Here is a 20510-nt window from a genome sequence, read left to right as displayed (position 1 = left end):
TAGGTGAGGCAAATCAAATTACAAAGAAAAACTTTGACCACCAACGCTAATTTTGGTAAATTAGAAAGGCCTTCACCAAGAGTTCTTGTGTCAACATCTTCAGAAAGAAAAATGAAAACTGCCAGTGTTGGATATCTTAATGTCATTTTTATAGTGATTTTCATATGTGGGATATAATGATCAACATAATTTGATGAACAAATACAGATCCAGAGACAAATGACAGGGGAGGTGGGGGGCAGTTAGAGAGGACTTGTATGCATGCATATTAGCATCACCAACAGGCACAGACACTGCAGCAGCGGTGGGGGCTTGCCTGGGGTGGGAATGGCTGGGGCAAGGGGTCAACTGGGGGAAAAGGAGACATATGTAAAAGTTTAGACAAAAAACAAACACACACACACACACAAAAATTCCTGTGTTGGTTTAAAAAAAAGGAAACAAACAAACAAACAAAGCATGTTGCCTTCATGTCAGAGGCCCAACTGCCTCAGGGGACTTCTTGTGGGAAATGAACCAGGTAAGTATCTGAGGCGCGTGGCACCCGGGTCACAGGGGCCTGACAATCCCTCGCAGTTATGATGATGGGTGTGTAGACAGTGCACACGTCCCAAGGCATTCCTCTGACCGATGACCCAACCCTTGTGGACGAAGAAGGGGCACATACTAAACTGGACAAGCTCAGGGCGGCCTTCCTGGTGACCTCACAAGCTCAGAAACTAAAAGTAACCCTATAGGATGGTCTGAAATTAAAGCTTTCTAACTAGCCCACACATCCTCTCCTTATTGTTATTGGTGCCTGTGTCAGCGGTTCTCAACCTGTGGGTCGCGACCCTTTGGGGGTCGAACGACCCTTTCACAGGGGCCGCCTAAATACATCCTGCATATCAGATATTTACATGACGATTCATAACAGTAGCAACATGACAGTTATGAAGTAGCCACGGAAATAATGTTATGGTTGGGGGTCACCACAACATGAGGGACTGTATGAAAGGGTCGCAGCATTAGGAAGGTTGAGAACCACTGCTAAACTATCCTGTGCCCACCAATGTAGAGGAAATGTGTCTATTTTTTTTTTTTTTTTTTTTTTTTTTTACTTTTTATTCAATCCCAGAGGTTTCCCTGCTCTGCTTTCTCCTGCCGCCCCTGCCTCACTAGTCTTCCCCTTTGATTTTGATGTATAGAACAAGTGGTAAAACTGCCATTTTGGGAGCATTTTCTCACTCCGTTGAGATTTTGCTTCTTGGCAACTGTCTCAGTTTGGCTCAAATAAATTAATAAAAATTCTCTATAGGTTTGAACGTTTCTTACGTTGACAACCCCAGAAGAGGGAGTAGAAGACTCTTACAGCTGATGTCCACAGCTGGTTTCCGGGGAGGGAATCCTTGTTTTAGTCCCAAAGTGCCTGACTTCTATCACTTCATGTCTTACCTTATATTTATTGGGCATCCACTCTGTGCCAGACACCGTGGACTCAATGACACCCCCACCACCAACAACCCTACGTGGCACTTTCTCAGTATCTTGGGGGGCTTACTGTTCCCACAGAGACACCAAAACCCTCCTTCCCTTCTTACTCCTGGTTTTGCTTTTTATTTTTGAAGGAGGAAAAAAAAAATCAGGATTTAAAGTCGCGATTATTGTGCTAGATACGCAAAAAGAAAAAGCCAGAAGGGAATACACAAAAATAGTTTTGGCGGACTGGCCTTGCAGCGGGCTCCTCCGACCCTGACCTATTCTCCTCTCCTTGGGTCTGAAATGCTGTTACACTGTGTGTACAACTTTAAACCGAATGGCAAAGGCCAAGGGGGCGGGCCGCAGTCGAAGCAATTCAAGGACCAGTTTGTAGAGACGTCCCGCCCTGCCCCGCAGCCCCCGGCCCCGCCTTCCCGACAGGCTTCAGTTCACGCCCCTCCCTCCCGGCAGCCTCAGGCCCCGCCCCTGCTCAGACCTGCGCGCTCAGCCTCCACGCAGAGAACCAATCACCTTCCGTTTCCACGTTCATTCCCTTTTCGGCGTCTGCCCTCAGCCAAAATGGCGGCACCTCGGAAGTTACCGAAGCGCCAGCAGTTGCCGAAGCAGGTCCGGAAGCTGCCGAGCGAATCCGGAAGTTACCGAAAGAGAGCAGCGGGTAAGGAGGATGGCGGATGTCATCGCAAGGCTCCGGGAGGACGGGATCCAAAAGCGTGTGATACAGGAGGGCCGAGGAGAACTCCCTGACTTTAAGGATGGAACCAAGGTTCGTGTCTTACCCCGTCCCCTTAACCCCTCTGGGCGGCGCGCATGCGAGGCGGGAGGAGGCCTTAGGCGAGAGGTTGCGCATGCCTATAGAACAGCGGCCGGTGACCCACCCTCCCGCTCACATGCAGAACTCGACGCTGATTGGTCTGAATTTAAGTCGGGGATGAATTTGGATGAGTCTGCCCCGCCCCCTGCCTTGGCTGGGTGGCTGTACTGGCCCGGGAGGCGGACTGGCAGGTTGGGGGAGTTTGACCTAAGTGCTTGCTTCTTGGACCCAGCGCTGGAGAAGAACCTGAGCTGGATACCTGGATCTGGGAGCGACCCTGGACTGGGGAGGGGCCCCCCGGGGCCTCTGGGTTGCAAGGCTTCAGATCTTTTATAGATGAAGGGTGTTCTTAAAACACTTACCATAGACCAGCACCCATTGTTCAGGTGGGAAAACTGAGGTTCCAGAGAACAGGCCCAGAGGTCAGGTCTGCCAGGTCAGAACCCTTTGGCAGCTTTCTGATTGGTCTACCTTGCATTGTTTGGGCAGATAAAGGCTGGGAAGTAGAGCCTCCTACCTTCCTCCTCTGTACAATAAGGCTTCTCCTGCCTCCCCCCCTGCTCCCCGCCCCCCAACAATCTTTCCCGGATGCCACTTGTCTGTAAAGTATGGAACTTCCCTGGGGTAGTCTCTGTGCCCAGCAGAGCGGTCATGCAGGACAGGTATATTGAGGGAAGGGCGAATCCTAGTCTGGCCCCGTGTGAGTGCTGTGAGAACAGAGGGAACTGATTTATATTAAGTGGGATCCTTGCCCAGATTAGAGAAGGAGGGTGGGTGTGGCTGCATGTCCCCATGGCGTTGGTGGCCTTGAAGAGGGCCCTGGCAAGGGAGCTTTTGGATGGAACAGACACCAGAGGAGAGAACATTGTAAAGACAGTAAAGATGTGTGGACAGTGACACTGAAAGAACAGGGACCGGAGATATTAAGTGACCAAGCATCAGCACTGGTTTATGCTCACTCGATAAGCACCTTGCTGAATGCTTTTACAAGTTTATTTCATTTCCACATTGTGGGATAAGTGCTATTGGTGACTTCATCTTACTGATGTGGAAACGGAGTTCAGAGAAGCAGCACGGCGCGGTGAAGAGTGTGGGCTCCTCGAACCACAGCCTGTTGAGGGTTGGGTCTTCAGACCTCTTCTCTCTGCCCTCACCCCCACATGACCTCATCCAGGCTCATCTCTTAAATTCTCCATGCCTGGACTACCCCCAAATGTGTATCTCTAGTCTTTACCTCTCCCTTAAACTTGATACCTAGTTCCCTACTCACCATCTCCACCTGCATATCTGGTTGGCCACTCAGACTTAACCCGCTCCACCCATGCCTTCCCCATCTTGGTTAAGGGCACCTCTAGCCTTCCGGTTGCTCAGGCCAAAAACCATGCATGGCTCCTCTTGTTCTCTCTCATCCTACAGCAAAACCTCAAAATATACCCAAGGTCTTACCACTTCTCCCATCGCCACTCTGGTCCAGGCCGCCAGGGTCCCCCCGCCCCCAGGTTATTGCAGTAACCTCCTAACTCGCCTTCCTGCTTCTGCCCTCGCCCCTCTACGACCTGCTCTCATCTCAGCAGCAGCAGGACACACATCACATCACATCACATCCCTCCTCTGCTTGGATCCACTGAGTGGCTTCCGTCTCAGAGTGAAAAGCAACGCCCTCGCCACACACAGCCTACAGGCCCTGGGGCGTCTACCCCTGCTGACCCCGTGACTCCATGGTACACCCCTCCCCTGCAATCACTCTGCTTCTGCCACAGACACCCTGCTGCTTCTTGAACTCACCATATGTGTCCCTGCTGCTCTTCTTTTGGCCTAGAAAGTTAACACCGCCTTCTACCCCCGCAATTACCTGGCTTGCTTCTCCCTGCTCCCTTTAGATCTCTGCTTAAAGGTTGCCTTCCCCATCCCATATAAACGCCCCCGGCCGTACCTGCTGCTGTGTGTTTTCTGATCCATAGCACTACCTCCACCGTACACAGCACAGTGTTTGTTTGAGGCCCTTCTCTTTCCTATAGAGACAGTCCACGTGAGCTGCATGGGGGCAGGGACTTGTTGTTCTCTGCTGTGTCTGGCACAGAGCTCAGGTACATAGTAAGTGCCCGGAACTATTTGTTGGAGCCAGGCTGCTGGGCTCCCATCCCAGGCCATCCACCCACCAGCCATGGGACTTGAGCCCCTTACTGCCCTCTCTCTGACTCACTTTCCTCACTTGGGTGGTGGGTACAGGTCAGGTGGTGACCCCTGGGCAAGCCCTGTCCCTCATGCCATCTGCAGGCTGGGAGCCGGCTTTGTTCTCGGGGCTGGGTGAGGGTTTCTGCCCTTGCCTGACCCCTCATGGCCTGCAGGCCACATTCCACTACCGGACTCTGCACAGCGACGAGGAGGGCACTGTGCTGGATGACAGCCGTGTGCGTGGCAAGCCCATGGAGCTCATCATTGGCAAGAAGTTCAAGTTGCCCGTGTGGGAGACCATCGTGAGCACCATGCGCGAGGGGGAGATCGCCCAGTTCCACTGCGACGTCAAGGTGCCTGGAGTCTTACCTCTGCCTGCAGTGCCTGCATGTCTGTCCGGCCATCCCTACTCCCCGTGCCAGGCTCTACCCTGGCTAGGTCACCACCACCTCCCCCTGGGCACTGCAGCACCAAGAGGGCACTGCCTCCTCTCCATTAGCCAGACCATAGCCAGGAGACTGGTTCTCAAATGCAAAGGACCCACTCAGTTTCTTGCTTCAGGTCTCTCTGGTTCCTGGTGCTCACTTGGCCCTATAGGGTCTGGCCCCTGCCAGCCCCCCCTCCCTCTCCCCTCCCTTCCTTTCCATCTTCTTTTTTGCCAAAATTCTCCCTCCTACCTCACAGTAAATTCCTGGGTCACCACTCCCAGAGGTAAGCATTCCTCTGGGCCTATACCCACACGGGAGATGGGTTGACAGTGGGGGTGATTGGCTTGGTTTGGGGCCCAGGAAGCCCTCCCTGACTACTGGTAGTTGGCTTGAACCCCTCCTTGGGGTCCCCCAACCCAACTTGCCTTGGATGGCCAGGATCTGGTCCTCTGCCTGGGTCTCAGCGACTTCAGGGCAGGGGGAGGGCTTGTTTTCCTCCCATTTCAAAATGCCCAGCGTGGCCCTGGTCGGTGTGTCTCTCGGTTGGGCGTCGTCTAGCACACTGGTTTGATTCCTGGTCAGGGCACATGCCCAGTTTGAGGGCTTGATTCCTGGTGGGCAGCATGTAGGAGGCAGACAATCGATGTTTCTCTTCCTCCCCCTCTCCTTCCCCTCTCTCTCTTAAAAATATAAAATGCCCAGCATGGTCCAGCCCAGGCCCAAGACTCAGGAGTGTCTATTGGCTGTATGAGACCGCAGGGCCGGTGAGGAGAGCTGGTTAGCCTGGAGTGGGGTAGTATATGTATATATTTGATTTGATTTCAGAAAGAGAGGGAGAGGCAGAGACAGATAGAAACATCAATGATGAGAGAGAATCGTCGATCGGCTGCCTTTTACATGCCCCCGGCATGCTCCCTGCATTGGAATCAAACTGTGACTTCCCCGTTCATAGGTCCAAGCTCAACCCCTGAGCCACACTGGCCAGGCACAGGGTGGGATAGTCTTATTCCCACCACCCCAGCAGCCGTTCCTAGTGAAAGGTGAAAGGTGAAAACTGGGTGCCCTACGGCTAAGGGTCTCCCCTGTGGGTTGTGAAGTTGCTGCCCTGAACTCAGCTCTGAGATAGGCTCTGAATGGGGGAGGGGGAGGGCAGGAGGAAAAGCAAAGGGACCCCAATAATGGACTCCCAGGATGAGGGAGGCCGGAGTCCCCAGGGGAAAGCCCGCCTGCGTTTTAGCAGAGTGTGGCTGAACCAGTTGTGGCCCCGCCCTAGTTCTCAGTGTTCTTTCTCGGGTGGTGATGGGCAAGGGGCTGGGCGCCCTGGGCCACAGTGACAGAGCCCCTGCTGCCCACCCGTCCTCCTGCAGCATGTGGTCCTGTATCCACTGGTGGCCAAGAGTTTGCGCAACATCGCGGCCGGCAGGGACCCCCTGGAGGGCCAGCGGCACTGCTGCGGCATCGCCCAGATGCATGAGCACAGCTCCCTGGGCCATGCCGACCTGGACACCCTGCAGCAGAACCCCCAGCCTCTCGTCTTTGACATCGAGATGCTTAAGGTGAGCGGCCGCCAAGGCTCAGGCGCCACGAGCTGCACTGCCCAGCCTCGGAGTGGGCTCCGGCCCTGCCTGCCTGCCCAGGGCTCCGTGGATAGGCTGGGGTTAAGGCAGGGCAGGTACCAGAACACCTTGTGGACGCCTGACTGTCCCCATGGGGCTCCCTCTCGGGGCCCCTCCTTCCCCTCAGTCTCTGTGGGGGCAGGGATCTTCACCGTCTCATTCACTGTCTGTCTCTAGAAGCTGGCACAGCGCTGGGCACGTAGGAGATGCTACATAAATGTCTGTTGGGTGGTCAGTGAAGGAACTAGCGATTGTGGTCTTGGTATCCATTGTCTGGAGGCCGAGCAGCTGTGGTGCCCTGGGGCTCCCCTTGACCTGGCCCACACTCCGGCAGGTGGAGGGCCCTGGCACATACCAGCAGGACCCGTGGGCCATGACGGATGAGGAGAAGGCCAAGGCGGTGCCGGTCATCCACCAGGAGGGCAACCGGCTGTACCGCGAGGGTCACGTGAAGGAGGCCGCGGCCAAGTACTACGACGCCATCGCCTGCCTCAAGAACCTGCAGATGAAGGTGCTGCCCTGAGGCTGCGGCAGGTGGATGGGGGTCTGAGGTGGAGCCGGGGCCCGGGTCTCACCATCCGTGTCCCTCTCCCTGCCCCCATGCCCCCAGGAACAGCCTGGGTCCCCGGACTGGATCGAGCTGGATCAGCAGATCACACCGCTGCTGCTCAACTACTGTCAGTGCAAGCTGGTGGCCCAAGAGTACTACGAAGTGCTGGACCACTGCTCCTCCATCCTCAACAAGTACGATGGTGAGCAGTGGGCACTGGGCTGCCGGGAGGGCAGGGGTCAGACGAGCGGCCTCCTCCTCCCTAGCACCGCTGGGCACTGGGGTGCAAAGACTGAGCCTTTGCCGTCACCCCCATTCTGAACTCCCCGACTCGGTCAGCTATCCCCCACCAACAGGGCCGTGGGCCTCATTGTGCCAATGAGGATGAGTGGGGAATGGGAGGCCCTGTCCCATGATGGACCCCATGGTGCAGAAGGCATCCTGGGCAGCTAGCTGGTCCCCCTCATGCCTTGCATGCCTGCTGCCTGCTGCCACCCCCTGCAGACAACGTTAAGGCCTACTTCAAGCGGGGCAAGGCGCACGCCGCCGTGTGGAATGCCCAGGAGGCCCAGGCTGACTTTGCCAAGGTGCTGGAGCTGGACCCCGCCCTGGCACCCATTGTGAGCAAGGAGCTTCGGGCCCTGGAGGCACGGATCCGGCAGAAGGACGAAGAGGACAAGGCCCGCTTCCGGGGTATCTTCTCCCACTGACAGGGCCCTGCTCGCCCTGCCCAGCTCACCGTTGCCACTGCCAGCCCACCTGCCCCACGATATCATGCTTCTCTGTACATAAAAGCCTTATTTATCTCTCTCTGGGCCTGCCGAGCTCACTCACTGGGAGAGGTGGGAGCCATCGCCCCACATTTTCTGGTACTTGGATGGTATTGGGGGGCAAAGAATCAGGGTTCTAATCCCAGCACCCGATTCACCAGCTCTGAGATCTCTCTGGGCCTCAGTGTCCCTGACAGAAAAGAGGATGATCTTAGATCTGCCACAAAGGAAGCATTTCTTGCTGCCAGAGCTGGGGTGCCCGGCGCCTTCAGTCTTAAGGGGGAGATAGTTTGTGCTTGAGTGAGGTGGTCTCCCTGCCCCTCCGGCCTCTGAGCCAAGGGTCCCCCGGTCACAGCTTCTGGAGGCAGAGGTTTCAGTGAGAAGCCAAGTCCGGACTGAGGGTGGCCCTATGGACCGAAGGGCTGGCCCAGGTGGGGGGGGCCAGGTGGGCCAACTCTGGAAAAGACCTTGCTTGGGTAGAGGTGAAGACAGCCTTCCCTGAGGCCTTCGGGGTCCGGGAAGGGCCCCGTCTCTGACTGCGGTACGATTCCGGATTCATCCTGGCCCCCTCTGCCAAGCAGTGTCCCCATCGAACTGGAAATTGTGGGCTTGGCTCCCCTGAGACCAGGCAAGTGGGCCATCGGGTGGGACGTAGGTGTGTTTATTGTCATGGGTTTACACGCTGGAAAGCCTCTGGGTCTTGCCGCTCCCTCCCCCACTCGGCCCCTGGTCTGGGTCCTCCCACATGAAAGGGAAGTCACACTGAGGGGCAGGCAGAGATGCAGGGTGTGGAGCTGGGAGGCCAGGCCAGAGGTCTGCGCCCCCGGCCTCCCACACCTGGTCAGCTGGGCCCCTGAATGTGTGAATAAATAACCCAGGCCCAGCCACAGTTTAGGCCTCACCGCAGTCCAACTTGAGGCTGATGCTTCGGCCCTTGCCCCGGGTCAGGGTGGTGGGTGGTGTCCCTGGGCCCTCACGCTCCGCCTGGCTGGGACCCCTGGAGCGAAGCAGCTGGCTCTGCTTGCGGAGGAAGTCCACAGGGGCGGCCCCGCCATAGCTGCTCTTGGCCAGGGTGGCCCTCGAGGGTCCCGTGGGGGCGTGCGGGTGGGAGCCGGCCTCCAGTTGGCCCAGGTGGGCCACGTAGCCGTCCGACAGGAACTGTGGGCAGAGGTGGGCAGGGTGAGGGGGGTGGTCTCAGGCCCACACACCGCCCTCCGTCCGCTCCAGGCTCCTGGTCTGTGCTGGCCGCGTTCTGGGCCCGGCAGAGCTGACCCGCGTCTTCTCCCAGCAGAGAGGAACCGCAGGCTGGGAGCAGGCACCTGCCTTCCTCCTGGCTCTGCCCCCCTAGACTCAGCTTCCTCATCTGTAAAGGGCGATTCTTTGTGGGGGGTTAACAATAGCAGCTGACGTTTAGCAAGCACGTTTTTGTGCCCAGCCCTGTGCATGTTGATGTGCAGTAAATCACATGATCTTCATGATAGCTGTCAAGGTCAGGGCCATTTTATCGTTTCCATTTTACAGACAGGAATTGGGGCTTAGAAAGGTCCAGGCTGGAGGGTATCATGCTGAGTGACATAACTCAGAGAAAGACAAGTATCACATGATCTCACTCATATGTGGAATCTAAGTAACAAAATAAACTGAACAGACAGTAGGGTGGTGAAGGCCCGGGGTGGGGGGCAGGGGTGAGCTGGAGGGAGTTAGTGGACATATGTAATATATTTTCAACAATAAAGAATTATGTAATAAATAAATAAAATGACAAAAAAGAGAGAAAGGTCCAGGCCCATGCCCAGGGCCGTGTGAAATGGAGTCAGCACTCCAGCCTGAGTTACCAATACTGGTCTGCCCAGCAGCTCCAAGTTGCTCTTGACCCCTGTCTTAGGAGGAGCCAGGTCCCCTGAGGCCAGCCACCCTCCCCATAGCCGCCCCCTCAGGCCCTTAGCACAGGTGGACCTATGACTGGAAACCCAGGCTCCCAGTCCCCACCCTCACTTGGCCCTTACCTGGCACTGTGCTTGCAGCTTCCGCACAGCGCGGCCCACGATGTAGGTCTGGCTGGGGGGCAGGCCCAGGGCCGCGTATACGGCCACATCTTTGGGGGACCCATAGCCGGCCACGATGTTCAGCTCCACCTGCAGCGGGTGAGGCCAGTCAGCCACCCCTGGGACAGGGCATGAGTCTGGGGGTGGGGTCTGGTGGGCTTCCTTGGGTCAGATATTTCAGGGAGTCAAGCTAGTTGGATAGAGGTGGGGCATAGAGTCCTACGTCACCCAGCCCCCCGGGGAGGCACCCTAGTTGGCTCTAAGGCTAGGGGCCCCTTGGAACACGAGAGGGCAGAACCATAGGACAGTTAAGGTCCCAGAGATGGGCTGAGGGCAGAGGAGATGGGCTGAGGGCAGAGGCGGGTCCCTTCCCACGGCCGCACCTCCTGCACCAGGCTCTGCAGAAACGTCGCTTTCTGGCGCAGCGGGTCGTGGGTGAGGCCATCGCAGAAGGAGACGACGCCGTGGGGGAAGTTGTGCTGTGCCAGCCAGGCCACCACACGGTGCTTCTGCATATCAGGCCGGCCCGTCACGTAAACAATCAGGTAGCCCGCGTCCTGCCAGTGCCTGCGGGTGGGGTGGCAGTGAGCTCCAGGGGCCAGGGTGGGGGCCGGTCTCCAGGGTGAGTCCGGGGCGCTCCTACCTGACCACGTCCACAGCGCCGGCGCGCACCTTGGGGTCACTGCCCATGATGGAGACGCTGGCAGTGAAGGAGCCGTCTATGCTGAAGACCACGGCCTCCGTGCCGCGGGCCACCACCGTCAGGCAGCACTCGGCATAGGTGTGGTCGCCCCTGCGGTCCACAGGCGGGGTGAGCAGGTGGTGGTGAGGTGGGCGGAGTCCCACCCTGCAGAGGGGTGGCCTGCCCCGCGCTCACCTGACCATCATTCGAACTGGGTAGACGCCGATGCCCAGCGCACGCTCAGGGGGCACCGGGAAGGTGAGGCGGCCAGAGCTGTTGGTGACCTCCGTGCCAAAGTGGATCCACTTGCCGGACAGTGGCTGTGTCATGACGTAGACGTCCACCTGGCGGTGAGAGGGGGTGAGCGTCCATGGCGGGGAGACCTTGGGCGCCACATGACTTTGAATGGAGGAGGGCAGAGGTGGGCTTGTCATTAGGGGTGGATGGGGCCTCGGGGAGGTGGGTGTGTGTGTGTGTGTGTGTGTGTGTGTGGGCAGGTGGGCTTGTCATTAGGGGTGGATGGGGCCTCGGGGAGGTGTGTGTGTGTGTGTGTGTGTGTGTGTGTGTGTGTGTGCAGTGACAATAAAGACACAGGAGGCGGGAGGGGAGCACCCACTTGGGGGTGTGGTCAGCTGATGGGGGCGGGCCCAAGGCCGCTGTGTCCTGACCTTCTCTCCAGTGAGCGTGACCACATCCAAGGGCCCGTACATGAAGCGCCCGTTCAGCACCTGGGGGCGGCCCTCGCACACCACTGTGTCGTTCGCCCGGTGGTTGGAAGTGACATTCTGTTGGGAGGAGAGGACATGAGCTGGCAGCCAGATGGTGGGGAGGCAGAGGAAGCAGAGAGAGACAGGCACCCAGACAGGGAGGCAGGGGCAGGGGCGGGAGGAGGCCCGGAGGTCAGGAGTGCCTGTGTGAGTGGACTGTGACATGATCAGATGTAGAGGATGAGCTGGGGCAGGTAAGTGCCCATCAGAGACCTAACTTGCTGGGGGAAGGGGAAGAGACCAAGATATGATTAGGTGGGGCCAGGCCCCTACGGGGCTCGGGCTGGACCGGAAGGCCACGTGGGCGGGGATCCAGCGGCCAGGGGGCGGGGCCTCGCTTCTGAGGGCTGGAAGGGCCGTGCACCTACTCGGATCTTGACTTGTGTGCGTTTGCGCTGCCACTTCTCCCTGGGAAAGGCCGGGCTGTAGATGGACGGCTCCTCGCACTCGGCCAGCTGTGGCTGCTCCTTCTCGATCACCTGCACAGGACCAGGCTAGGTCACCTGAACGGGGTTCTGGGGCTGCCCCTCCCCCAGTCCGCAGGCCCCATTCTTGTCCGGTTCCCATCCCCAGTCCATATCCCCGGGCCCACCTGGCGCAGGATGAAGGCTACCACATCTGCGGACTCCCAGTAGCTGGCGTGGAAGAGGTGGGGCAGCGTGACGGTGGGGAAGGCCGTGAGCGCCTCGGGGCAGTAGAGTGAGTAGTCAATCCGCTTGGTCCCCCACCATCGCTCCAGGACTGCACAGCCACGGTGGGCAGTGAGTCAAGGTGGCCTCCCACCCTGTGCCCACCTGCCTGGCCTCTGGGTGCTCTTCCCTCCCTGCTTTCCTCCAAGCCTGGGTGCTGGAGGGGAGGGGGCAGACCGGATGCTGGGGGCAGGGGCATTTGGCTGGCTGACTTACTCTTAACCACCTCACTGGTGGTGCTGGGGGCCGCCGGCTGGGCCTGTGGCTCGGTGCCTAACTCACTGCCCTTCCAGAAGGCACCGCTGGTAGAGGTGGGCGTTGAGGGCACCAACATCTCCAGCTCCTCCAGAAAGAGGCCCGAGTGGGTCTGCAGAGCGTCAGCTGGGGGAGGAGGGGCACCTCAGCCGCAGGAAGGGCTCCAGGGCAGCTCACCCCCCACACTTCCGCCATCTTTCCTGCCAGCCTCCTGGCCAGGTCATGGCTGAGGCCGAACTGCTCCACATCTGCTAGCGGGCATTCTCACCTCTCAGCTCACCCACAGCCTGCTGCATTCTTGCCGGAATGCCTGTCACCACCATCCCAATGCAGGCCCGCCTGTCTCATGGGGCCAAATGCACCCATGTACATGTGAGAACCGATGGACACATAGCACCCCCACACACACCGCAGGACCCTCCCCGTCCACTGGTGGCTGCTCTAGTCCAGTCACCACCATGGGCACAGAGTATCAGAGGGTCTGCACAATTCCCAGGGGCTGGGGTAGGGCTCGGTGAGAGGTTGCCAGTGACGTGGGAACTACCTCATGTCTCCCAGGGCAATGGGGGCCATCCTCCTCCCTGTTGGGGCCCTCCTCCTACCCCCCTTTATCTTGAAGGGGGGCATACCCAGCAGCAGGGACGTGCCATCTCCCAGAGGGAACTTCTGGTAGCGGGGTATGGCCAGTGGGGCGATGGCCTGGAACTTGGGGGCCAGCAGGGGCTCAAGACGGCAGGCGCAGGGGTCAGCCGCGTGGAAGAGGTTGTAGATCTGCTCACAGGCTGGGCGCATCTGGGCCACTGGAATCCAGGAGACAGAGTGGGAGGAGTTCACCTGGGAGGTATCGGGGTGGGCAGCAGCACCCTGACATGCTGTGTGACCCTAAGCCAGCTCTTCCCAAACTACACTCCCTGGGAAGTCACCAGGGTCCTGCTTGGTGAGACAGGTCTCTTGGCTAAGAATATGTCAGAGCCTTCGCTTTGCTGAGGTGGTTCAGGATGAAGTGGTTCCCATGCTTGTTGGACCTCTTCTCACACCCCGGGCATTTGTGGGTGTGAGTTCTTCCCAGTGCACTGTGGGAAGCTTGGCATGGGCGAGCCCCTCCTTTCTGGGCCACAGGCTCCCCTTCTCTAGCCAGGATATCTCATTGGCGTAGTGCGGGGTGGCAATAACTCCTGCGTCTCAGGTGAGATGGTTTGGAGGACCCGGGGGAGGGGCAGATGAAGGACGGGGTGCGGCCCCCACCCCAAACTTAGGGCTCACCCTCCAGGGCAGGCATCACTGTCTTGCGCAGAGCCAGCACCAGGCCCAGCGGGGAGCCGAAGAGAAAGAAGCCGGAGACCTTGAAGTCCAGGCGGGCAGCGCTGAGGGAGCCCTCAGGAGCCTCCGAGGTGGCAGTGGGTGGACAGGAGGCTGTGCTTGCCCGCCGGGGGGGCTCGCCCGAGGAGGAGGCAGCGGTGGGGGCCACCTGCAGGCTGTGGGGGAGGCTGCTCAGTGCTGCTGTCTCACAGCCCAGCACCGACCCCGGTGGGGAGGGGGCAGGAAGGGCACCTGTTCTGGGAGCCCTCGGGTTCAGGACTGGCCACGTCGCTGGGGGTGCGCTGGGCGGGCAGGGCCGAGGGTTCTGGGCTGCTCCGGCCCAGCCCCTCCATCCCATCTGCCAGGGGGTCCTTTACTGGGCCGATTTCCGGGGAGAGCAGCTCATTGTTCTAAAAGGAACAGGGGACCGCAAATCCTTAGGAACGAGACGATGTGGTTTCTACTTATTTGGAAGTGAGGAGAGAGGCCTGGATGCTGGGCAGGGAGTCAAAGCAAGTGGGCGGGCAGAGCCTTGGAGGGGACAGAGCGAGGCAGCAGAGGACACGACGCAGGGCACAGAGGTCATGTTAAGGGGACAGAGCCCTAGAGATGGAGGGACACCGCCCTCCTGAGGAGCAGGGTGCGCCACACTGACCATGCTCCCTCGGCGGCTGCTGCCCCGGCTCCCCGTGCCCGCGCAGGCGCTGTGACAGAGGGCGTCAAAGCCCAGGATCCCGCCCACAGCGTCTCCGATCAGCACCACCTGGATGAGCGGGTGGCACCATCAGGAGGGCCGGACCGGCGATGGCGACCCCCCCCAGCGAGCTCCCGGGAACGTCCCAGCTCCTGACCTGCCCGCAGAAGCCAGCGCCCTCAGCTGAGCTCAGGAAGGCGGCATAGGCCTGGTTGGTCCGGGCGATGACAGTGGCCACAGCGCTCTGGTATCGGGAGGATGACGTGGCCAACAGCGGCAGGGCGGCCAGCGGAATGTGGTCCTGAGAGCGGGACAGGCTGTCGCCATCATGGCTGTAGGGACTCAGGCTGGAGGAACAGGAGGTGTGGTGGGTGGCTGGGGGTCTGCAGCCCCCTCACTGCCCCCCTCCGAGTCCCCCTGGCCTGCTGGCAGGTGCTAGCGCTGGGGGCCTTTGTGGGCGGCGTCAGCACCCCAGAGGCCTCTGGGATGAAGCCATTGACTAGAAACTGAGGCGCAGCTCTGAGGCTGACTGGCCAAGATGTCTGGCTTCCCGGCCTCCTCCCCCTCCCCCCATGGGGTCTTCTCGGTCCCTGGAACCCCCAGGTGGATCTCTGCAGCTTGGGGACCCTGTCTACCCCCCGCCCTCCCACCCCTGACCAGTACTTGGAGACAAGGGCATAGGCAGCAGCACAGATGGGTGGGCAGGGCACCAGGCGCAGGGCCACATGGCCCAGGGCCTCCGGGAAGTGGATGCGGGTGATGGCCTCGAAGGCCAGGTTCAGTGTCTGCACGTCCGCCTGCTTGGAGTTGGCATCTCCAGGGCCGGAGTCCAGGATGCTGCCGCTGTGCAGGATGAGGAAGAGGGCGTGGACCGCACAGGCCTCGGGCCCCAGCTCCCCAGCTCCGTCTAGGCCCTACGGGGCACAGCGGGTACCAGGGGTGTCAGAACAGCGGCCTGGCAGGGGGATGGGCAGCACTGAGACACAGGTGGCTGGGCATAATTACCTCGGAGTCCCTGGGTGCTCGGGCCCTGTCCCTCATGTCTTTGGCAGCCTCGGCTCCGGGGTCTGTAGGACAGGGGACAGCCAGTGAAGGAGACCGAGGGGCCTGTGGGGGTCCCTTCACCTGACACTTCAGAGCCCCCTGCTCTGCTGTCTGCCTGAGTGGCACGCCCAGCCCCCACCTTCCTCTGACCTCTCCCTCGACTGTCCCAGGTCATTTCACATTCCTGTGCCGCTCTTCTGCCCGCTGGGATGCCTCTTCCCACAATGCCTGTTTGCTTGGAAAGTTCCTTCTAACTCTGCCCTGTCCAAAATGGTAGCCGCTACCCTGCTGTGCCCATTTACATCGAAGTGAATTAAAATACAACTCAGACTTCAGCTCCTCGGTCACATGTCAAGTGCTTGATAACCACGTGTGCCTAGTGGCTAGAACCTGTCCATCAACACAGAAAGTTCTGTTGGACGGAGCGGGTCCCATCCTTCAAAACCCGGCTGAGACCCCAGCTCCCGTGTGAAGTCCTCCTGCCTCCAAATGAATCGCTCCATTCTTTGTGCTGCGTCTGAACCTGGAGTACAGTCCAGCCATCCCTCCGTCCACCCATTACCCACCCGCTATCCGTCTGAGTACTGAATGAGCACCCTCTCCGGACTGACATTCACTTTAGGGCCCCGCTAAATTAGGACCGACTTGTCTTTCGAGTCCCCACTGCATGTGGGGTGCTAGCAGCCCGATCCAGGACCTGTACCTGGCGCCCCCTCGGCCTCTGTCGGGGAGGCGAAGGCGTCGATGAAGTCATTGGAGTTCCACTTGGTCATCTCCTTGGGGAAGACCTCGTCGCTGTCCGAGAAGCCTTCTGAAGGGACAAGGGGTGGCAGACCTTTGTGTCATGGGTGGGAGACCTTTCTCAGGAACACACCCGCCTCCACCAGAGCCCACAATGCTGACCGTGGGCATCAAAGAACTCGTCTTCAGAGCTGTTCTCAGAGTCCCGGGCAATGTTCTGCATGCGCCACTCAGACAAGCTCTGAGGAGACACGCCCCCTGCAGGACCACGTCAGCATCAGCCGGGCATCAGCCTGGGCATCAGCCTGCCGGTGGCTCCCTCCCATCCCTGTGCTGCAGCCTCACCTCCATGCTGGGACGAGTAGGAGGAACGGGAAGATGAGGACCACTGCTTGCCGAAGCTGGCATCTGGTGAGGCGTCGGGGCCCAGGGGCACCTCAGGCCCATCGGGGGTACCCGCATGGCTGGCCCCGCCCTGGGCCTCAGGGCATGGCTTCCCAGAGGGCTGGGCCTCAGGCCCCGCACTGTCCATGTTGCACTTGGCCATGCGCTGAGCCAGCATGCGGGCTGTCTCCTCCTCCAGTGCCCGGATGTCGGCCATGCTCAGATCTGTCCACTCGTCCTGCCAGCACCAGGCCTGGCGGTGGGCGCGCAGCATCACCCGACGAAGACCTGTAGGTGCCCGGGCATCAGAACAATGCCCTCCCCGCCCCAAGTCCCCTGCCACGGCGTCCACATGCTTAGCCTTCAAGGTTGGTTAAAGGCTCCCCTGGGCACATCACCTCCCCAGAGCCACAGGGTAGGGCGGGGCGCGTGCTACCCAGGGGATGGGAGTGGAAACTGGGACATTTGCCTTCCTGCCCTGCCTCCTTCCTTGCCCACTACCTCTTCCATCCCTCTGGGCCCCCCAACTCTGAGCACTGGCCGCACCCCCACACCACAGGAAGCTGGAACCAATGCTCGTTTCGCTCTTTCATCTGGCTTTCCACGGATTTGTTCAGAGGAGTGAACAATTAAGGCATTAACAGCCTAATGAAATTGTTGATGGTTAATGAAGGTGTTAATAGTTAATGGAAGTGTTGGCACTTAAAGAAGGCTGAAAGGAAAGATGATACTCAATCTGGGATATTTTCATCTTAAGCAGGGGGATAAAGTTTAAAACCTCAATATCTAGGAAATACAGCAATAGTGGTTGAATTATAATAACAAACCTCTGGAAGGGGATATATCTGAATCTTAATAGTGGTTGTATGTGAGTGATTTTGTTTTCTTATTTGTGCCTTAGATATTTTTCCAAATGTAAGACAAGGAGCCTGTATTACTCTCTGAGCTAAATTTCCTCATCTGTAAATGGGAATAATAGTCCTTACCTTGAGGGGTGTTGTGTGTGTTAAAGGAGATCTTGCATGTTGTGACCAACATTGGCTTTTAACATCTGGCCCAATCTCGCCCCATTTACAGAAGGGAAAGTTCCGGTGCAGAGAGGGGAAGTGGCTAGATAGGGCGTCCATAAGAGCCTGCATGTGAACCCAGGCCCCTGGACACCCCCATCCAGGCCAGAGCTCCTTCTAACTGTGGCTGGCCCACCCTCAGACCTGGGAGGTGGGGCAGGGGTGAGCTGCAGGAGCCATGGGGTTGGGTTTAGGGTAGTGTGAAACAGGGGCTCCTGGATATCATGGCCAGAGGATGGGCCTCTGGGAGCTGGGGCTGGGAGGAGCCCTGGGAGTGGCATCAGAGTCAGTCTGAGCCTGCACTTCAGCACGTTGCCGGTTGGGGTTGGCGACCCTCCTGAAGGTCCCTAAGTCTCACCTGATGCACAGAACGGTTTCGAATCTTTGACTGGAGACCGTGTCGCCAGCTTCTTGCCCTCCTGACTCTTACTGTACCTTAAGGCTAGTCTGCCCCGACCCTGGCCAGGCTGTGCTGCTCCCCTCTGCCTCAGCGCTCGCCATATCAAGTGGGAATGATGGCTTTGCGCTGTGTCCCATGAGCATCCTGGCTCAGGCGCTGGGCTGGTGCCTGCTGGGTAAATGGAACCTCCCGCAGCGCGGTGCTCACCGACATCGTGGATGAACTGCTCAATCTTGGCCTGCATGCCCCAGTATCGGAACTCGACCTTGCACAGCTTGTAGGCGCACATGAGGGGCCCCATCTGAGCCGCCTTGTGTGCCCAGTCATCAGCCAGCGGGCCTCGGCCCGTCTTCACGGAGCGGTACAGCCGGGGGTCCTCTTCTGCTTTGTACTCTCCGGGGGCCACTGCGTCCCGCACGATGTCGATGGTGTCTGAGGGGGTTCCAGCAGCACTGAGCTCGCCAGCCCCTTCCAGCCCCTGCCACCCCCTCTGCCTCCGGATCGGGAGGACATCCTTTTGAAGACAGGAAGCCACGGCCCGAGAGAGCCTGGGAATTGTCAGAAGCTACCCATCGAGGCGTCAGATAGCCTGAGAGGGTCCCCAGCCCCCCATGCCGCCCCCCGCCACTGGCTTCAGGCCTCACCCAGGATGCGCTGTCTCCTCTCAGCCCCGCTCAGGTTAAAGACATTTGGTTGCTGGCCCCCATCAGGCAGATAATAGGTCTCTATTTCAATGGAGAATTTCTCCACAAAGGGGCAGGTATACCTGGGCAGAGGTTAGGAGCGAGGGTCACTGCTGTGCCCACCAGGGCTCTTCCCCTTGTGGCCCCAGGCCTGTCCCGCCCACTCACCGGGTCCGGGTGTAGGGATAAGCGTTCCAGGATTCTTCCTCCACCTGCAGGGCGGCCTTGGGCAGCAGCGCCCGGAACCAGCCTGGGATGTGGGAGCCCACGTGGTACACCTTGTGTGTGTACTGCCCACTGCCACCGGGCCCATCTGTGTAGGGCCTGTTGGCCAGGATCTCCACGCCACTGCCCTCACCGCTTGACTCCTCCCGGCTCTTTTTCTGCAGTCCAGGACAGAGCAGAATGTGGAGCTCAGCTCCTGGGATCCCAGCTTTCCTTGGGCCCCTGGGGTGCTAGTCCTAGTCTTTCCAACACCCTGTGACCCTACCCTGGCCCCCTGCTGCTCCTGGGATCAGGATCACAGCTGCTGTCCAGTCCCCCACGGGTTCTGGGGGATCTGCAACCCAGCCCTCATTCAGTCATTCAAGTATCTATTGAGTGTCTGCTTCAGGCCAGGCCTTGTTTAGGGTTATATTAGTCAGGATATGCTGAACAGAATAAAGACCCCTGCCCTCGTGGAACTTACGTTCTAATGGAGGCAGACAGACACAGAAAAAGCAAATTATATGGTATGTTGGAGATAAAGTGCTATGGGGAAAAGAGAGCATAGATTAGGGTAAGGGGGGTTGAGATAAGGGTTGCTATTTCCATAGATGGGCAGAGAAGGCCTCGGGAGAAACATCTGAACATGACTTCAAGGAGGGGTGGGAGGCGCTGAGTGGACGTGGGGTGGGAGGAAGTATGCAAGGCAGAGGGGAGCCAGTGCAGGCCCCTGAGGCGGGAGCACGGTGCCCGCGCTCCAGGGGCAGCAAGGAGGCCGGGGTGGGTGGGCTGAAGAGCTGAGGAGAGTAAAAGGGGGCCCTACCACTCTGAGGACCTGACCCTGGTCCCCTCCCTCTGTGGACCCCACACCAGCTCCTGCCACACCCCTCCTAGCTGGAGAGCACTCGGATCCTGCCCTTTTATAGCTCTGGAGCCCAGACTTGGCCCACGCCACTCCGAGGCTGGATCCTGGCCCTCATGACCCTGAAGACCGATCCTGAAACACGTCTGGAACAGGCCTGCCTGAGGGCCTGGACCAGCCCTCTCCCCTCTCTGAGAGCCTGCCGGGCCCATTTTTCTCACAGCCCAAGCCAGGCCCCTACGCCCTTCCTCTTAGCCCAGACCTCCCTTGCTTATCCTCCGGGGTCCTTGCCTGCCCCTGTGTTTCAGTTTTGGTGCCTCATCCCATCCCATCCTCATCCCATCTCCCTGACCAGGGCTTTGCCAGGATCCTGCGGACTCTGGGGACCCCCTCCCACTCCCTGCCTCTCACTCTTGCCTCCCCAGTACTCCCTACCCCTACAGGATTACAGATTCTGAGGAGGATTAAAGGAGATCATACATGGGCCGGGCACTGGGGGGATGGGGAGCCACGCTAGGCCCTTCTGCCTTTCCCCCCACAGCCCTTACGATCTCCCCCTGCAGCTGAAGGGGACCTCTCTCTTCTCCTCTGGCCTCAGCCCTTCCCAGGCCCGGAGCAGGTGGGGCTGAGCCCCAGCCTCCTGTCCCAGGTGCGGCCTGCATGCTCCTGCAGGAAGTAGGGCCCCCTCGGTCCCCCGCTTCCCTCGCTCTCACCAGGATCATGTAGAGCTGGGCCACCTGGTACTCGTCCAGGCTCATGGGCAGCAGGATGTGGTACTCCTTGATGAGCATCCTGAAAGCGCTCCGCGGGATGCGCGCGGCCTCCGCTCCGCCTGGCTCAGGGCACGGCGCGGCAGTCAGTGCGG

General features: G+C 59.2%; 2 protein-coding genes across 3 annotated transcripts; one reads left to right on the top strand and one right to left on the bottom strand.

The window, feature by feature from the left end:
• The first annotated feature begins 2018 nt into the window (after positions 1–2018).
• On the top strand, positions 2019–7869 carry AIP (aryl hydrocarbon receptor interacting protein). 2 transcript variants are annotated; one of them, XM_006771500.2, is made up of 6 exons: positions 2019–2242; positions 4639–4818; positions 6261–6449; positions 6844–7020; positions 7120–7261; positions 7564–7869. In XM_006771500.2, exons 1-6 carry the CDS (start codon positions 2144–2146, stop codon positions 7767–7769), a joined length of 993 nt encoding a protein of 330 aa, XP_006771563.1. In that variant the 5' UTR covers positions 2019–2143; the 3' UTR covers positions 7770–7869. The 2 variants fall into 2 exon arrangements, with proteins under 2 accessions (XP_006771563.1, XP_006771564.1); XM_006771501.2 differs by lacking the exon at positions 4639–4818 and having other exon boundaries at positions 2028–2242.
• A 605-nt stretch (positions 7870–8474) lies between these two features.
• Positions 8475–20504, bottom strand: PITPNM1 (phosphatidylinositol transfer protein, membrane associated 1). The gene is made up of 23 exons (XM_015569020.1): positions 20359–20504; positions 18748–18962; positions 18541–18662; positions 18104–18328; positions 16391–16717; positions 16208–16303; positions 16008–16115; positions 15266–15327; positions 14924–15174; positions 14418–14607; positions 14222–14329; positions 13819–13976; positions 13531–13742; positions 12897–13067; positions 12229–12393; positions 11916–12064; positions 11692–11802; positions 11225–11341; positions 10752–10900; positions 10518–10667; positions 10258–10441; positions 9836–9964; positions 8475–8987 (listed from the first exon to the last, which is right to left on the bottom strand). Exons 1-23 carry the CDS (start codon positions 20434–20436, stop codon positions 8721–8723), a joined length of 3744 nt encoding a protein of 1247 aa, XP_015424506.1. The 5' UTR covers positions 20437–20504; the 3' UTR covers positions 8475–8720.
• Positions 20505–20510: the final 6 nt, after the last annotated feature.

Source organism: Myotis davidii, unplaced genomic scaffold (assembly GCF_000327345.1).
Source record: "Myotis davidii unplaced genomic scaffold, ASM32734v1 scaffold425, whole genome shotgun sequence".
NCBI classification, from domain to species: Eukaryota; Metazoa; Chordata; class Mammalia; order Chiroptera; family Vespertilionidae; genus Myotis; species Myotis davidii.
The sequence above is the reverse complement of the archived record's forward strand: the minus strand, read 5'-3'. Positions and strand labels throughout refer to the sequence as shown.